Consider the following 17,464-nt stretch of genomic DNA (forward strand, 5'->3'; position numbering starts at 1 on the left):
TTGTATGATCAGTGCTCCTTGTACTATATGATCTGTTCAACTTTGCTTTTAGTGTAAAAAACCTGACCAGCATTTCAAGCCCTATTTGAAGATGAACCTCCCAAAGCGTTTGCATTATGCCAACAACAGAAGGATTGAAGATGTCCATTTAATGGTTGAGAGGAAGTGGCTGGTAGCAAGGTACCTGATTAAATTGTGTGCAAATCATAGACTGCTTATTTCTGTTTGAAGATAACTATTTGATCACCAAAGCATTATTACTCCTATTCTCATAGAATCCCTATGGTGCAGAAGGAGGCCATTCAGCACATCACGTCTGCACCGACCATCTGAAAGTGCACCTAGGGTCAGGCCCCCACCCTATTCCCGTAACCCAGTGACCTCACCTAACCTTTTGGACATTAAGGGACAATTTAGCATGGCCAATTCACCTAACCAGCACATCTTTGGACAGTGGGAGGAAACCAGAGCGCCTGGAGGAAACCCACGCAGACAGGGGGAGAACGCGCCAACTCCACACAGGCAGTGTCACGAGGCCGGAATTGATCCTGGGACCTGGCTCTGTGAAGAAGTAGTACTAACCACTGTGCCACCATGTCACCCTATTCTTGCACAATTATAACTATTTTCTGTAAAGGACTGTCCGTTCATATCTGGCTAATTCTTTTACCATGTTATGGACTTAACTATTTCCTTTTAAAAAAATATATAACTCATCAGTCTCTTGGTTCCCTTATACTTTCCTGTGAATTATGTCAGTGATATTTATCAACTATATTGTAACAACTTCATGATCATTTCAGCTTTTCTTTCAACTGTTACTACCAATATTTTCACTTTGCAGGGACTAAAATATAGTTAATAAAAAGTAGAAAATTATAAACCAATCTCTGTTCAGATAAAATGTTTGAATCACGTGGGCCTTACCCTTTGTCATGATCTGACTCTCTTAGACTCAATTATGTGGCAGACACCCCTCGCATATTAGAATAGATTTCCCTAAAAATGTTCTTAAGTTACTGTTTATAGAACATAGAACATTACAGCGCAGTACAGGCCCTTCGGCCCTCGATGTTGCGCCGACCTGTGAAACCACTCTAAAGCCCATCTGCACTATTGCCTTATCGTCCATATGTCTATCCAATGACCATTTGAATGCCCTTAGTGTTGGCGAATCCACTACTGTTGCAGGCAGGGCATTCCACGCCCTTACTACTCTCTGAATAAAGAACCTACCTCTGACATCTGTCTTATATCTATCTCCCCTCAATTTAAAGGTATGTCCCCTCGTGCTAGACATCACCATCCGAGGAAAAAGGCTCTCACTGTCCATCCTATCCAATCCTCTGATCATCTTGTATGCCTCAATTAAGTCACCTCTTAACCTTCTTCTCTCTAACGAAAAGAGCCTCAAGTCCCTGAGCCTTTCCTCATAAGATCTTCCCTCCATACCAGGCAACATTCTGGTAAATCTCCTCTGCACCCTTTCTAATGCTTCCACATCCTTCCTATAATGCGGCGACCAGAATTGCACGCAATACTCCAAATGCGGCCGCACCAGAGTGTTGTACAGCTGCAACATGACATCATGGCTCCGAAACTCAATCCCTCTACCAATAAAAGCTAACACACCGTACGCCTTCTTAACAACCCTCTAAACCTGGGTGGCAACTTTCAGGGATCTGTCCTGGTTCATTACCCAGTACCAAATCCAATATGGCCTCGCCTCTCATTGGCCTATCTACATACTGTGTCAGGAAAACCTCCTGCACACATTGGACAAAAACGGACCCATCTAAAGTACTCAAACTATAGTGTTTCCAGTCAATATTTGGAAAGTTAAAGTCCCCCATAACAACTATCCTGTTGCTTTCGCTCCTATCCAGAATCATCTTTGCAATCCTTTCCTCTACATCTCTGGATCTTTTCGGAGGCCTATAGAAAACCCCTAACAGGGTTACCTCTCCTTTCCTGTTTCTAACTTCAGCCCATACTACCTCAGTAGACGGGTCCTCATCAAACGTCCTTTCTGCCACCGTAATACTGTCCTTGACTAACAATGCCACCCCTCCCCCTCTTTTACCACCTTCCCTGAGCTTACTGAAATATCTAAACCCCGGCACCTGCAACAACCATTCCTGTCCCTGCTCTATCCATGTCTCCAAAATGGCCACAACATCAAAGTCCCAGGTACCAACCCATGCCGCAAGTTCACCCACCTTATTCCGGATGCCCCTAGCATTGAAGAAAACACACTTTAAACCACCTTCCTGCCTGCCGGTACACTCCTGCAACTTTGAAACCATACGCATGACCTCACTACTCTCAACCTCCTGTATACTGGAGCTACAATTCAGTTTCCCAAGCCCCTGCTGAACTAGTTTAAACCCTCCTGAAGAGCATTAGCAAATTTCCCCCCCAGGATATTTGTACCCCTCTGGTCCATGTGTAGACCATCCCGTTTGTAGAGGTCCCACCAACCCCAGAATGAGCCCCAATTATCCAGAAATCTGAAACCCTCTGTCCTGCACCATCCTTGTAGCCACGTGTTCAACTCCTCTCTCTCCCTATTCCTCATCTCGCTATCACGTGGCACGGGTAAAAACCCAGAGATAATAACTGTGTTTGTCCTAGATCTAAGTTTCCACCCTAGCTCCCTGATTTCCTGCCTTACATCCCTATCCCTTTTCCTACCTATGTCGTTGGTACCTATGTGGACCACGACTTGGGGCTGCTCCCCCTCCCCCTTAAGGATCCCGAAAACACGATCCGAGACATCACGCACCTGGCACCTGGGAGGCAACACACCAACCGCAAATCTCTCTCGTTCCCGCAGAATCTCCTATCTATCCCCCTAACTAAGGAGTCTCCAGTGACTAATGCTCTACTCCTCTCCCCCTTCCCTTCTGAGCACCAGGAACAGACTCTGTGCCAGAGACCTGTACCCCATGGCTTACCCCTGGTAAGTCCCCCCCCCCAACAGTATCCAAAGCGGTATACTTGTTACTAAGGGGAACGACCACAGGGGATCCCTGTACTGACTGCTTCCTCCCAGCCCCTCTCACCGTCACCCATCTATCTTTATTCTTCGGAGTAACTACATCCCTGAAGCTTCTATCTATGACCACCTCTGCCTCCCGAATGATCCGAAGTTCATCCAGCTCCAGTTCCCTAACGCAGTTTATGAGGAGCTGGAGGTGGGTGCACTTCCCACAGATGAAATCAGGAGGAACACTGACGGCGTCCCTCACCTCAAACATTCTTCAGGAGGAACATTGCACTACCTTCCCTGCCATCCCCTCTAGATAAAAAAAAAGAAAAAGAAAGAAAGAGCTTACCTGTTATTCACTCCCCTTCTCAGCAAGCACTCACTCAGCAACCTCTGCGCCCCGCGCGATAACACCTGAGGGAAAATAAAAGAAAAACTACTTACCAGTCACCAGTCAATCCCTTACCTGCAGGCTGTAACGCCATGGTTCAACTTCTTTTTACTTCTACCTGCCCTCGAGCCTTCCTCTTGATCTTTACGACGGATGTTTTTTTTTGGTTAGAAGAGGGGGAAGGGAGGGAAACACCGAAGAAGTGTTTCGTGTTTAAGTGTCACTTGACAACAGCTCCTCCACAAACCACCTTCAAGTTAGGGTGAGCACACGGACGTATGCAAATTTCCCCTGCAACAGCCAATCAGCATCTCCGCTCTGCTGCCTTCTGCTGGATGCTTGTCTTCACTTGAACAGCTGGGGTCTCTTGTTCAGGTACACCTCTAAGTTAGGGTGAGCACACGGACGTATGCAAATTTCCCCCGCAACAACCAATCAGCAGCTCCGCTCTACTGCCCTCTGCTGGATGCTTGTCTTCACTTTCACTGTTGTTTATCGACAGAGATTATTAATAAATATTTTATAAGCTGAAAGTGCATCAAGGCTTGAAATTCTATCATTAGCCAGTTTGTCATTATCCTATAAGCACATTTTTTTAGGCGACTTTGAATGTACTTTTACTTGTGTTATTCAGTCAGATATGCACTGAAAAGTAGTTTACTTCTGCAGTATAAAATTAAAGTAAAAGGAATTTGTGCTGAGTGCAATCAATATTCCCACTTTAGATGATAGACTCTGCGATTGTATTTCATGGTTTGCACCTCTGTGTTTTGGTGAGATGCAGTGTTAAATGCAGTGATATTAGTGACACTGGGCCTTAACCTCCTGGCTCCCCAGCATGGAGTAGGCCAAAGATGTGCTGGGGAATCCCAGGTAAGGATTTTCATGACATTTGACGAAAACCACTAACTTCCTCTGGAGCATTGCGGTGCATTGGGAACCATCTGACAAAGCGATTTAAATCATGAACCTTGGATGGTTCTGCTGGTGTTACAGTAATAGTTACTATAAATAAGTTAGAAGCAATAAAATCACTACTAACTAAGGTGTAACTATTTTAAATACCCAGACTGGTCCCTACATGGGCCTTTTTCGCATTCCCAACCCCACAGGGCAGCCTTCCCCCCCCAACCCCATCACCGATGATATGCCCACCCCAAACCCACACCTGCATGGGATTCCCAGACCCTCTTGATCTGACCGTCTGATTTGACTACCCCTTCGACCTAACCCCCCCTCCCCCCACTGTGACCCGATGTCCCCGGCCCAGACTCCAGACACTGACCCACCCCCCTGATACACGCAATGTCCATCCCCCGATGTCCGACACACCCTGATGTCCGATCCCCCATCACCCCAATGTCCAGGCCCTCTATCCCTCCCTGATGTTTGATGCTGCCACCCCTCTTCGGTGTCCAACCCCTCCACCCCCTCTGTCCCACCCCTCCCCCCTCCACCGATGTCTGATCCCACCACCCCACCCCATCCACTTACCTTAGACACTTACTTTCTCCCTGGCCTGTTATTTTCAATGGGACCTTTAAACTCACCTGCTTTATGGTGTGTCCTCATTTTCTCCAATTTTTTTTTGACTGTGATCCTGCGCTGGCTGGACCTCATCTGGCCTGTGTCAGGAAGGCCAGGCAAGAATGGCACAGATGGAATTTTGCACAGGTAGGTGGGTACAGAGTGACAATCCAGCACTGATTTCTACTCCAAGGAAGTAATGGTAACGGCCCACTGAGTTTTGGTTCATGGAATAATCTCTGCGTAATCACTCCTTGCCATTGTGAAAATGTTGAATTCAAAAATAGGTTAATACCTGGACAGTTAACTATTAAATGTTTCCCAGTTCTCTTTCAGACTTGAAACATCTTTTAATGTTTATTTGTTTGAAATAAAAAGGTAATGATGTTTTGTGGTAGTACATCACACAACTTGTATTTACATAGCATCTTTTATATCATGTCCCAAAGTGTTCCACAGGGGAATTTTAAATTATGTACAGAGGCATATAAGAGCAGATGACCAAAAGCTTTTGCAAATAATTAGATTTTAAGGAGCATTTTAAGGGATGAAAGAGAGGTGGAGAGGTTTAGAGGGGGAATTCCAGAGTTTAGGACACAGTTTGCTGAAGGAACAGCCACCCATGCTGGGACGATTTAGATCAGGGATGTTCAAGAGGTGAGAATTGGAGGTTTGTAACATTCTCAGGGGGTTGTGTGGCTGAGGTGATAACCGTGTTAGTGGAGTTTGATGGAGGAATTTGAAAGCAAGCATGAGAACTGTAGGATGAGATGTTACTGAGACAGGAACCAATGCACGTCATTGAACACTGGGTGATGATTGAGTGGGATGGGCAGCACGGTGGCGCAGTGTGTTAGCCCTGCTGCCTCATGGCGCCGAGGTCCCAGGTTCGATCCCGGCTCTGGGTCACTGTCCGTGTGGAGTTTGCACATTCTCCCCGTGTTTGTGTGGGTTTCACCCTCACAACCCAAAGATGTGCAAGGTAGGAGGAATGGCCACGCTAAATTGCCCCTTAATTGGAGAAAATGAATTGGGTACTGTAAATTTATTTTTAAAAAATGATTGAGTGGGATTTGGTGCAAGCTTTAGGCAACAATGGCTTGAATGACATAAAACAGAAGTTCCAACTGTATATTTCTTTGGACAGAATTCAATATTTGGATGTAACATCTTGGCTTGAACTTTCAATTCCTGGCTCCACGAACCGAAGCAAAGCTGTGAAGAAGGGTGCCTTGGAACTTTTGATTTTTGGTCTGGGGGCTTCGGGGTGAAATGGGAGTCATGGTGGGAAACCCTCGAAACAGTTTGGAGGCAGAAGAAGTGTTCTGGCACTTTGTCTCAATTATGAAACAAAAAGACATTCATCAAAAACCGAGCCCTCCAGCACGTAACGCTGACTCCCCCACACACTTCCCATGGCCCCATCCATATCGCTTCACTTCCCACCCACCCATCACGGCCCATATGCCAATTTAGTATTAACTCATGTCAACCCATGTCTAGACCCACCATCCTTTGCCCTTATAGCCTCCATGCCAACTCAGCCAGTATCCAACATGGGCAGACCTCAGGACCGACCCATGCCAAGATTAATTAAAGTTCTTAATTATCTATTAGTGAATTATTATCGATAAAAACCCATTCACTACATTTAACTTCCTTTTAATGCTTAATCCCTTATAACAAGCATTTGTATACATAGCCCTGGATTCTCCCAAAATGGGAGTATGGTCCCATGCCAGCGTAAAAACACTGGAGTTTTACTCGAGGGATTCCTGGAAAAAAGATGAACTAATTCAATGCCCTGCAGGGGCCCGATGTAAATATCGCAGCTTCAGCTGCGGATATGGGCCCTGCACTTCCAGTTTGGAGTGCGCGCATGCGCTTGGCGGCGGCCTCCAGCGGCCGCGCTGAGCTCCATGGTGGACACAGAGCCAGACGCAAAAATTAGACCCACCCGATCGGCCGCGCACCCGAGCATCTAACAAGCAATCCCCGGCTGCCTATAAGGCCCCCTGCCGGTGTCCGATCCCCCCGCCCCCCCCACCAGAGCGGCCGCGGACCGAGTCCAACCAGCAATAGGTGGTTAGTTCCATGCCGTTGGGAACCCGACCAGTTGGGAGTGGAGGATCGCTGGGCGGGCCTCTGTCAATGGGCTCCCTGCCGCGCGGCGTACTCTGCGATCACGCGGGGAAGTGCCGGACTGGATTTCGGCGTGAAAGTGGAGAATCCAGCCCGTGGTCCCCTTCATAAACCCTATAAGCCCTTCTTGCTGCCAATCAAACTGTGAACTGACAGTCACTCCACTGCCATAATGATAGGTTGTGAAATCAGTCACCAGCACTAGTCCTATTTGGCTTATGTCAACAGACACAAAGTAAAATTGCAAGCACTGATTTTATTTATTTTCTGCACAGAATTTTTTCCCCAAATATTTAAATGGCAGGAGGTTTAAAGATTTTGGCTATTACTTTTGATAGTTCCAATTTGTCTATTGGCTTTTTATGCACATTCATGTCTACTTTTAACACTCACAAAGGGTACCTTGGGCTGGATTCACTGTTTTTGAGACTACCTGCGGAGGAACTGTGGCGTTTTACGACAACAAAATCGGCGCTGTCCCCTCATTGATCCAGCGACCAGTCAGGGGCTAGCAGTTGCACAGAGTAAAACTTCCTGCTGGAAAGTGGCCGGGTCCATGGCCGTGCATGCGCACGGCAACGACCTGTATTGGTTACACCGTAATCATGGCGCCAACCGTGCGTGGACATGACCTGCCAGATAGTGCTCCCCTGGACACTCCCTGGCCACTCCGCACCAGTTCCCCCAGCCATCGCGGAAGCCCCCTCGCCAGCAGCACGGCTCCCGCCCGATTGTGGCGGCGCTGGACACAGTCCGCAGCCGCCTCGCCGGGTCCCGACCGCTGAGATCACACGCCAACTGCACGGTTGGGAACTCGGCTCATATGGGGCGGAGCATCGGGGTTGGGCCTTCAGGCAATGTGCTAATGCCATCCCAACGGCGTGCGGCACGCGACGCGATGATGCCATTTTGGAAGGGGCGGAGGATACAAAACCTGCGTCAAACAGGCATCACCCCTGATTTCAGCGTCAGACGGTATTCTCCGCCCAATTGTCGATTACGAAATCGCCGTCGAGGAACGGCGAATCCCGCTCCCTATCTTTCTCAAAGGTATCCTGGGACAATATCAAAAAGGGTACTCTACCTTTCCAAATAATTCCGCTAACTTTAGACTTTCTCTTACCAAGTCTAAAGTGTACAAGTTGTGTTTTGGACATCCCGCTGACCAAAATCAGATGAACCTAAAGTGCAACACGTGAAGTTGCCTCTGTGTGGTATGGATGTGTAAAATGCAACCAGCCCACGTCTGTATCCCCACTCGTTGCAAAAATGGTCAGAGCCGGATTTGGGGGTGGAACTTCTGAGTCTGGGCCTCTTGCACATTTTTCACTAAGACGGAGGACTTCGCTCCATCTGCATGAAAATTCAGACTCTTGTGTTGTCTTTTGAAATTCGAAGAAGAAGAATAAATTCTAATGGTCATGGATACTTTGAGAAATATCCCAAAAGATCCCAAAAGATCTCTACAGATTGCCTTTCTGAAAAATGGCTTGTGATCAAGAAATAAATATAGATAAAAACTGTTTTACCTCATTTTACACTTCTATAATGCTAAATAATGCAACAGGTCATTCAGAGGGATGTATAGGATCAGAAGCGTCTATTACAGTCCATTTCAGCCCAGTGTGCTTTATAATGTAGCAAATAAGCCTATGAATGTATTGTGTATGAGTGTGTGTGTAATATTTCTTAGTGTTTTAAGAAATCACATGGTAACGGATCTTTCTGTATTCAGAAAACCAATGGATGTTACAAGAAAGCTCTCAGGAAAATGTAGTTTTCAAGGTGACCATGGCTATGACAATAAAATCAATAGTATGCAGGTAGGAATGGTACAGTCAAAATTACTACATTCTAATTGATTTTTTGCTAAAAACTTTGGGTAGAATGTACAACTTCCGTGGGGGAAGGAAAATTGTGTGGGTGTATTAAGAGTCTTCACTTTTTCAGAATCAGGTTACTGGGAAAAAATTATATTTTTTGCCAGAACAAATCCGTCTTTCACTCCCTTTCCAAAAATGATAGTTTACTTTGCAGTGTTCTATTCTTCAGCCACTCCTTCAGCTCCAACTTCAGTGCAAGTCATATCAGATGATATTACTGTTCTTTGTCATGCTGAATGTTTTATGGTAGTGTATTTCCATAAAGGTTCACAGCAGACCTGCTTCTGTATCACCATTTGATTCTGTTCATGAACTGCCCAGCTGTACTAACATAGAACATAGAACGATACAGCGCAGTACAGGCCCTTCGGCCCACGATGTTGCACTGAAACAAAAGCCATCTAACCTACACTATGCCATTATCATCCATATGTTTATCCAATAAACTTTTAAATGCCCTCAATGTTGGCGAGTTCACTACTGTTGCAGGTAGGGCATTCCACGGCCTCACTACTCTTTGCGTAAAGAACCTACCTCTGACCTCTGTCCTATATCTATTACCCCTCAGCTTAAATCTATGTCCCCTCGTGCCAGCCATTTCCATCCGCGGGAGAAGGCTCTCACTGTCCACCCTATCTAACCCCCTGATCATTTTGTATGCCTCTATTAAGTCTCCTCTTAACCTTCTTCTCTCCAACGAAAACAACCTCAAGTCCATCAGCCTTTCCTCATAAGATTTTCCCTCCATACCAGGCAACATCCTGGTAAATCTCCTCTGCACCCGCTCCAAAGCCTCCACGTCCTTCCTATAATGCGGTGACCAGAACTGTACACAATACTCCAAATGCGGCCGTACCAGAGTTTTGTACAGCTGCAACATCACCTCCTGACTCCGGAACTCAATCCCTCTACCAATAAAGGCCAACATTCCATAGGCCTTCTTCACAACCCTATCAACCTGGGTGGCAACTTTCAGGGATCTATGTACATGGACATGGATCCCTCTGCTCATCCACACTTCCAAGAACTTTACCATTAGCCAAATATTCCGCATTCCTGTTATTCCTTCCAAAGTGAATCACCTCACACTTCTCTACATTAAACTCCAGTTGCCACCTCTCAGCCCAGCTCTGCAGCTTATCTATATCCCTCTGTAACCTGCTACATCCTTCCACACTGTCGACAACACCACCGAATTTAGTATCGTCTGCAAATTTACTCACCCACCCTTCTGCGCTTTCCTCTAGGTCATTGATAAAAATGACAAACAGCAACGGCCCCAGAACAGATCCTTGTGGAACGCCACTTGTAACTGAACTCCATTCTGAACATTTCCCATCAACCACCACCCTCTGTCTTCTTTCAGCTAGCCAATTTCTGATCCACATCTCTAAATCTCCCTCAATCCCCAGCCTCCGTATTTTCTGCAATAGCCTACCGTGGGGAACCTTATCAAACGGTTTACTGAAATCCATATACACCACATCAACTGCTCTACCCTTGTCTACCTGTTCAGTCGCCTTCTCAAAGAACTCGATAAGGTTTGTGAGGCATGACCTACCCTTCACAAAGCCATGCTGACTATCCCTGATCATATTATTCCTATCTAGATGATTATAAATCATGTCTCTTATATTCCCCTCCAAGACTTTACCCACTACAGACGTGAGGCTCACCGGTCTATAGTTGCCGGGGTTGTCTCTGCTCCCCTTTTTGAACAAAGGGACCACATTTGCTATCCTCCAGTCCTCTGGCACTATTCCTGTAGCCAATGATGACATAAAAATTAAAGCCAAAGGTCCAGCAATCTCTTCCCTGGCCTTTCAGAGAATCCTAGGATAAATCCCATCAGGCCCCGGGGACTTATCTATTTTCAGCCTGTCCAGAATTGCCAACACCTCTTCCCTACGTACCTCAATGCCATCTATTCTAATAGCCTGGGTCTCAGCATTCTCCTCCACAACATTATCTTTTTCCTGAGTGAATACTGACGAAAAATATTCATTTAGTATCTCTCCTATCTCTTCAGACTCCACGCACAACTTCCCATCCCTGTCCTTGACTGGTCCTACTCTTTCCCTAGTCATTCGCTTATTCCTGACATACCTATAGAAAGCTTTTGGGTTTTCCTTGATCCTACCTGCCAAATACTTCTCATGTCCCCTCCTTGCTCGTCTTAGCTCTCTCTTTAGATCCTTCCTCGCTACCTTGTAACTATCCATCTCCCCAACTGAAACTTCACACCTCATCTTCACATAGGCCTCCTTCTTCCTCTTAACAAGAGATTCCACTTCTTTGGTAAACCACGGTTCCCTCGCTCTACGCCTTCCTCCCTGCCTGACCGGTACATACTTATCAAGAACACGCAGTAGCTGATCCTTGAACAAGCTCCACTTATCCAGTGTGCCCAACACTTGCAGCCTACTTCTCCACCTTATCCCCCCCAAGTCACATCTAATGGCATCATAATCGCCCTTCCCCCCAGCTATAACTCTTGCCCTGCGGTGTATACTTATCCCTTCCCATCATTAACGTAAACGTCACCGAATTGTGGTCACTGTCCCCAAAGTGCTCTCCTACCTCCAAGTCCAACACCTGGCCTGGTTCATTACCCAAAACAAATCCAACGTGGCCTCGCCTCTTGTTGGCCTGTCAACATATTGTGTCAGGAAACCCTCCTGCACACACTGTACAAAAAACAACCCATCTAATGTACTCGAACTATATCTTTTCCAGTCAATATTTGGAAAGTTAAAGTCTCCCATAATAACTACTCTGTTACTTTCGCTCTTATCCAGGATCATCCTCGCCATCCTTTCCTCTACATCCCTCGAACTATTTGGAGGCCTATAGAAAACTCCCAACAGGGTGACCTCTCCTTTCCTGTTTCTAACCTCAGCCCATACTACCTCGGAAGATGAGTCCCCATCTAGCACCCTCTCCGCCACCGTAATACTGCTCTTGACTAGCAGCGCCACACTTCCCCCTCTTTTGCCTCCTTCTCTGAGCTTACTAAAACACTTAAACCCCGGAACCTGCAACATCCATTCCTGTCCCTGCTCTATCCATGTCTCCGAAATGGCCACAACATCGAAGTCCCAGGTACCAACCCATGCTGCCAGTTCCCCTACCTTATTTCGTATACTCCTGGCATTGAAATAGACACACTTCAAACCACCTACCTGAACACTGGCCCCCTCCTGCGACGTCAAATCTGTGCTCCTGACCTCTCTACTCTCATTCTCCCTTACCCTAAAACTACAATCCCATGCCCCTGCTGCATTAGTTTGCTGCATTAACTGGCACTGGAATTTGAGCAATGAATCTAGAGTAACCCAGCACCTACAACTGAAGTGTTACCATCGTTCGTTGTAGAAATATAACCTGTGTCTGTGTTTGTCTTTTGTGCTGGTGTTATGGATGTTGGGTTGGCCCCAACACTTTCCTTGCCTGGATAGAAGGACTGATACCAAATTTCAGCACCAGCAACATCCTACGTGAGGTATAAAAAGGAAAAAAAGGACAGAAAAGTCATACAACATTTAATTTCTTGTTCCCATTATTTTCTTTTTCTTTTAATAGATTTCAGTACCAAAAGTGAAAATCACGTTTAATACACACTCAAACAGTGATCTTGTTTACAGTTACCCATAAAGACAGTGTTGCCCATTATCTACATGCAGCAACCTGAGCTTGGCAGGAGGTGGTGGCATAGTGGTATTGTCATTGGACTAGAAATCCAGAGACCCAGGGTAATGCTCTTGGGACCCAGGCAGACAGTGAAATGTGAATTAAATATAAAATCTGGAATTAAAAGTCTAATGATGACCATGAAACCATTGTCGATTGTCTTAAAAACCCATCTGGTTCACTAATGTCCTTTAGGGAAGGAAATCTGCCATCCTTACCTGGTCTGGCCTACATGTGACTCCAGACCCACAGCAATGTGGTTGACTCTTAAATACCCTCTGAATACGGTCTAGCAAGACACTCAATTCAAGGGCAGTTAGAATGGACAGTAAGTGCTGGCCCAGCCTGCGACACCCATATCCCAGGAATGAATTTTTGAAAAGTGTTTATGTGTAATGGTTTTCCCACTGATTTTAACCAGATTGATAAGGTGGAGGAAATTGATATTTCTTTCCCATAGGAGGTTTTGCCATGTCTCTAAATCCAAACTGAACCAAAACAAATGCCAATGTTTACTTCTACCACTACAGATCATTTTGCGTTATTAAAAAATTGATAAGAACAATTTGTCCAAAGTGTTGTCCAATAATTTAAAACAAAAACATCTCCCTCAGCTTCCCGAAAACGGAATAGAATTTTTTGGTATGTCAGGAAAATACCTAGTTAACAATCATATTTCAGATATACACCATTTATTCAATGGCCCTGGTGTTCTGGTCTCCGGATGATTGTATCCCAGAGGTACCCGGGAGATGCGCTGGGGGACCCCTCGGAAGGCCCAATGCTAGGACTCTGTGAGAATTGCCCGGGAAGTTTCAATTTCCGATGGGGACACTGACCATGCAATCGGAGCCCCGAGAAACAGTCTCCAACTCTGAATCAAAGCCGGTAATTTCGGAAGGTTCCGACTCACTTACCAGAATAGTTCCCCAGGAAACGTTAGGCAGGAACAAAAACATATCTAACTCCTGGGTAACTCCCTCCCTTAACTATCTAATCCCCCCCCCCACCCCCCAATCCGCTGACCCACCGACTCTCTCCTCCGACTCCCCACAACCTGACCTGACCCCCACCTCACCACAGTGATTGCCGCTCCTCAAAAGATTCAGCCCAAGAATGGGCAGAATCCATGCTGTCCCAGTAGGGGTAATGATCTAAAACTGGAAATTCTGCACTTACTTCACCTCCAGTCGTTCCTGTCCCCTAACTCCATCTAAAAACAAGTTTGGAAATGGTTGCTTTAACTTTAATGATCTGCTCACTGAGGTAAGGCTCAGGATTGACCTTTCTCATCTCAACTATGCTTTTATTCAACCAGCTATTTGGAGGGATTGTGATATTTAAACCATATGTCATATTTGCTATCCATATCCCTCCATTCTTTGAGCATGAGGCCAAGCAGGTAACCTTTTCCCAATCCTTTGCTTATACTACCTCCTCACGATTAGGATAGCAATTCAAATGGACCCAGTTCCAGATTCCTCTCTACTTCATGGAGGAGTGCTTGTTAACTCTCCCTATGATAGCTTGACTGAGATGAGGAACTCACCATGTGAAGAATTTGAGGAATAAGCCAGCCTGTTTTCACGCTACTTGATATCACCAATTTTTATCTATTGCTATATTATCCTGGTACCATAATTTGATGTTTTAATGTTTTCTGTTTTTATTGTTTCTCTAGACTGTTTTTATAGGCTATGGACCCAGTTTCAAATATAAAACCAAGGTTCCACCCTTTGAAAATATTGAACTGTATAATGTTATGTGCGGTAAGTCCTTTCAAGTATTTATGAACATAAATCACTTAATGTATGTTATGTTGAACTTATTCCTTGACATTCTTTCTTACTGTATTCTGTCCTAGAGAAGTAGAGGCGAAAGCATTCTACGTAGAGTATTAAACATGAATTGAAAGTTAAATTTATACTTACTTCAGAGATAGGTCTGTAGAAAGTGATGGAATTAATTAGCAATTGTCAAAACAGTTATATGTACATGACTGATTAAAATCCTTTCAATTTAAAATGAGACTTAAATATTATTAATGAACCCTTTAACTCGATCTTTCCTGTGCTCTATTTAATTAAGGTGAAGGCCCACCAGTTATTCCTATTCTGCTGAACAAATCACACTGTACCACTTCTTTAGACTATTGGATTGTTACCAATGGCATTTTTATTCCTGCTCAAATTATATTTACTCTGTCATCTAGGGATGAATAAATTGTCTGAGGTTTGGTGGTATTGTAACAAGTATGATATCAGAACTAAGAAGAGGCTGTAAACATTAGGAAAGACTGAAGAGGCTGGAGTTTCTTTCTCTAAGATGGAGGAGGCTTAAAAGTGACCCAATGGAGGTCTATGAAGGCATTTCCTAGGGCAGATGTTGAGAAGATCTTTCCACTTCTCGAGAGTCCACACCTAGCGGTCATGAACACCACATCGAGTAGTTGAGTCAAATAACATGGCAACATTTAAGGGGAAGCTAGGTAAGTGCACGAGGATGAAAGGAATAAAAGGATTTGTCAATAGAATGAGATCAGCTAAAGTATGAGGAGCACAAACTCTGAAATAAACTTGTTGGGTTGAACCGTCTGTTTGTGTGAGGTGTACATTATGTAATATTTCAGACCTATTTCCACATTCTCAGATGAGGGCCGAGATTTTTGATTCCGAGGCAGGTGCTTGGAGGCAGGTAATTTCCCAACTTGGTGCACCTGCCCGCGGGAGAATCTGCTCCGAAAGGCTGGATTATTATTTCATACCCACCATTCCCAGAAACAGTTTGAGGGCGGCCTTAGGGGCTTCCGAGTGTTCAGATAGGCTGGTTAAAAGGCCCACCTCGGTGCTCTGGTACTTCCTCCCAGTTGCGATACAAGAAATTAGGCCCCTTAACCCTCACCCGTTACAACCCTCACACCCCTGTCTATGGCAATGCATGTTCCACTACCATAGCCCCTCGTACCCTCCATGTTCCTCTACCTACCCCCAGAATCACTTATAACCCCTAATGCTAATCCAGATCAAACTATGACCCCCACACTCATCCCCATGGCTCCTTGTAGTCTCAAAGCCAAGCTAGTGCGAACTCATGCCAACATATGATCCACACTCATTCCTATGGCCCCTTATAGTCTTTATGCCAACTTAGTTCCAAGTCACGTTGACCCATGCCCTCCACCCAACAACCTTTGGCCTTACACCCTCCATGGTAACTCACCAACTATCTACCATGGGCTAACACAGATGCCATGCTGAGATTAAATATAAGTTCTAAATATCTACTATAGACTTCACTTTATAAAAATCACTCCGATTTATAACAATCCATTCAATACCTTTAAGTCTGTTCAAGTACTTAATTCCTTATAAAAACAAATATTTGTATCCATAGTTCTATAGCCATTATAGTTAATGCCTTAATACCCTCTTGAGCAGAAATAAACTGTGAATTTCCAGGCCTCCACTGTTGCAATGAAAGGTTGGGGAAGTAGTCAAGCAGTAATAATACTATTATGATAGCCTTCAGGCTTATGTAAATAAATAGCTATTGAAATTACAAGTACTGATTTTTTTCCAACTGATACACACAGCAGCATATCTGTATTTAAAGAGCAGGGGATTTAAATAGCTTGACAGCTCCACAGACCTTATACACCTTTTATGCACACTAATGTCTACTCTTAAAAACTTGAAAGTCATACACTCTGGGAAACAGACCTTGTTCCAGCAGAAATGGGATCTGTTTGAACTCAGCACGGAGTACAAATGGCCCTGGTGAGTTTGGGATTCCCTCATGTGTGAATCACATTCTGACCAGCAAAAGCAGGATCTGATGGGCTTCCAGATCTCCATGACTCTGCAAACATCTGGACCAATATTTCTGGTATACGATCTCCTTTGATGATGAAAAGGATCAAATAAAAAACAGGGTGCTAAATTCACTGATATGTGCTTCCATTGAGCAAGACACCGCTGCTGGAGTAGTGTATCTGGAAATTTACTCAATTGATCCATGCCAGAAATGTGCTTTTCGATATGTGTGGTAGCCCTGAGATTGTTAGCTATAATAACACTTGCAAGGCAATGCATGAAAAGATGTAACCTATACTTTTGGACCTTGGTCTGTCTATCCCAACCAAATGTTATATCCATCATTCCGGAAAACAAGGAAGTGTTCTGACATTATCCACAGTTTCATGAATACTTCTTTGTGTTGTGTTTCATCTCCAATGACTGTACACCGAGTTGCGAGGCTGTGGAATTCACTTCCTGGGTTAATGGTTAAGGTAGAAAGTTCCCTTTCTGGTATAACTGCAGCAACATCAGATGGACTGCAGCAGTTTAAGGAAGGGGCACCCCACAATCCTCTCGCGGGCAATTAGGGATCAACAACTAATGTCGGCCTTGCCAGTGGTACTCACATCCCATGAAAGAATAAATAGAAAGGAGGAAGCTATGGCTGGGAATTTTCTTGGAATTACAGTGCTGTAATTGGGGGGTTTCTGCAGTTCTGGAGCAGTCTGCAGCAGAAAGCGAGCTCTCTGCCATAATCTGCCATAGATCAAGGTTCAATATTTGATCAGATGGATACAAACAAAGTGGATAAAGAGATATCGGACAGAGGTTAAGAGCAATGAGAACTATTTGCTCAATTAGAGGGTGAACACTGACAAGCAAGATGGGCTGAAATGGCCTATGTCCATGTTATAGCTACCATGTATGTGCAGGATGTCGCAGGTGTACATTCATGATGTCGCAGGTGTACATTCATGATGTCGCAGGTGTACATTCATGATGTCGCAGGTGTACATTCATGATGTCGCAGGTGTACATTCATGTC

General features: G+C 44.9%; 1 protein-coding gene across 3 annotated transcripts in view; it reads left to right on the forward strand.

Moving 5' to 3' along the window:
- enpp2 (ectonucleotide pyrophosphatase/phosphodiesterase 2) overlaps positions 1-17,464 on the forward strand; it is a 291,596-nt gene that overhangs the window by 160,324 nt on the left and 113,808 nt on the right. For all 3 annotated transcript variants that reach the window (XM_072467399.1, XM_072467398.1, XM_072467400.1), the window contains 3 exons: positions 53-180; positions 8,785-8,872; positions 14,304-14,391. In XM_072467399.1, the coding sequence (XP_072323500.1) occupies positions 53-180; positions 8,785-8,872; positions 14,304-14,391 (304 nt within the window). The remainder of the gene's footprint in view (positions 1-52; positions 181-8,784; positions 8,873-14,303; positions 14,392-17,464) is intronic.

This window comes from Scyliorhinus torazame, chromosome 11 (assembly GCF_047496885.1).
Source record: "Scyliorhinus torazame isolate Kashiwa2021f chromosome 11, sScyTor2.1, whole genome shotgun sequence".
In the NCBI taxonomy this organism is placed as follows: Eukaryota; Metazoa; Chordata; class Chondrichthyes; order Carcharhiniformes; family Scyliorhinidae; genus Scyliorhinus; species Scyliorhinus torazame.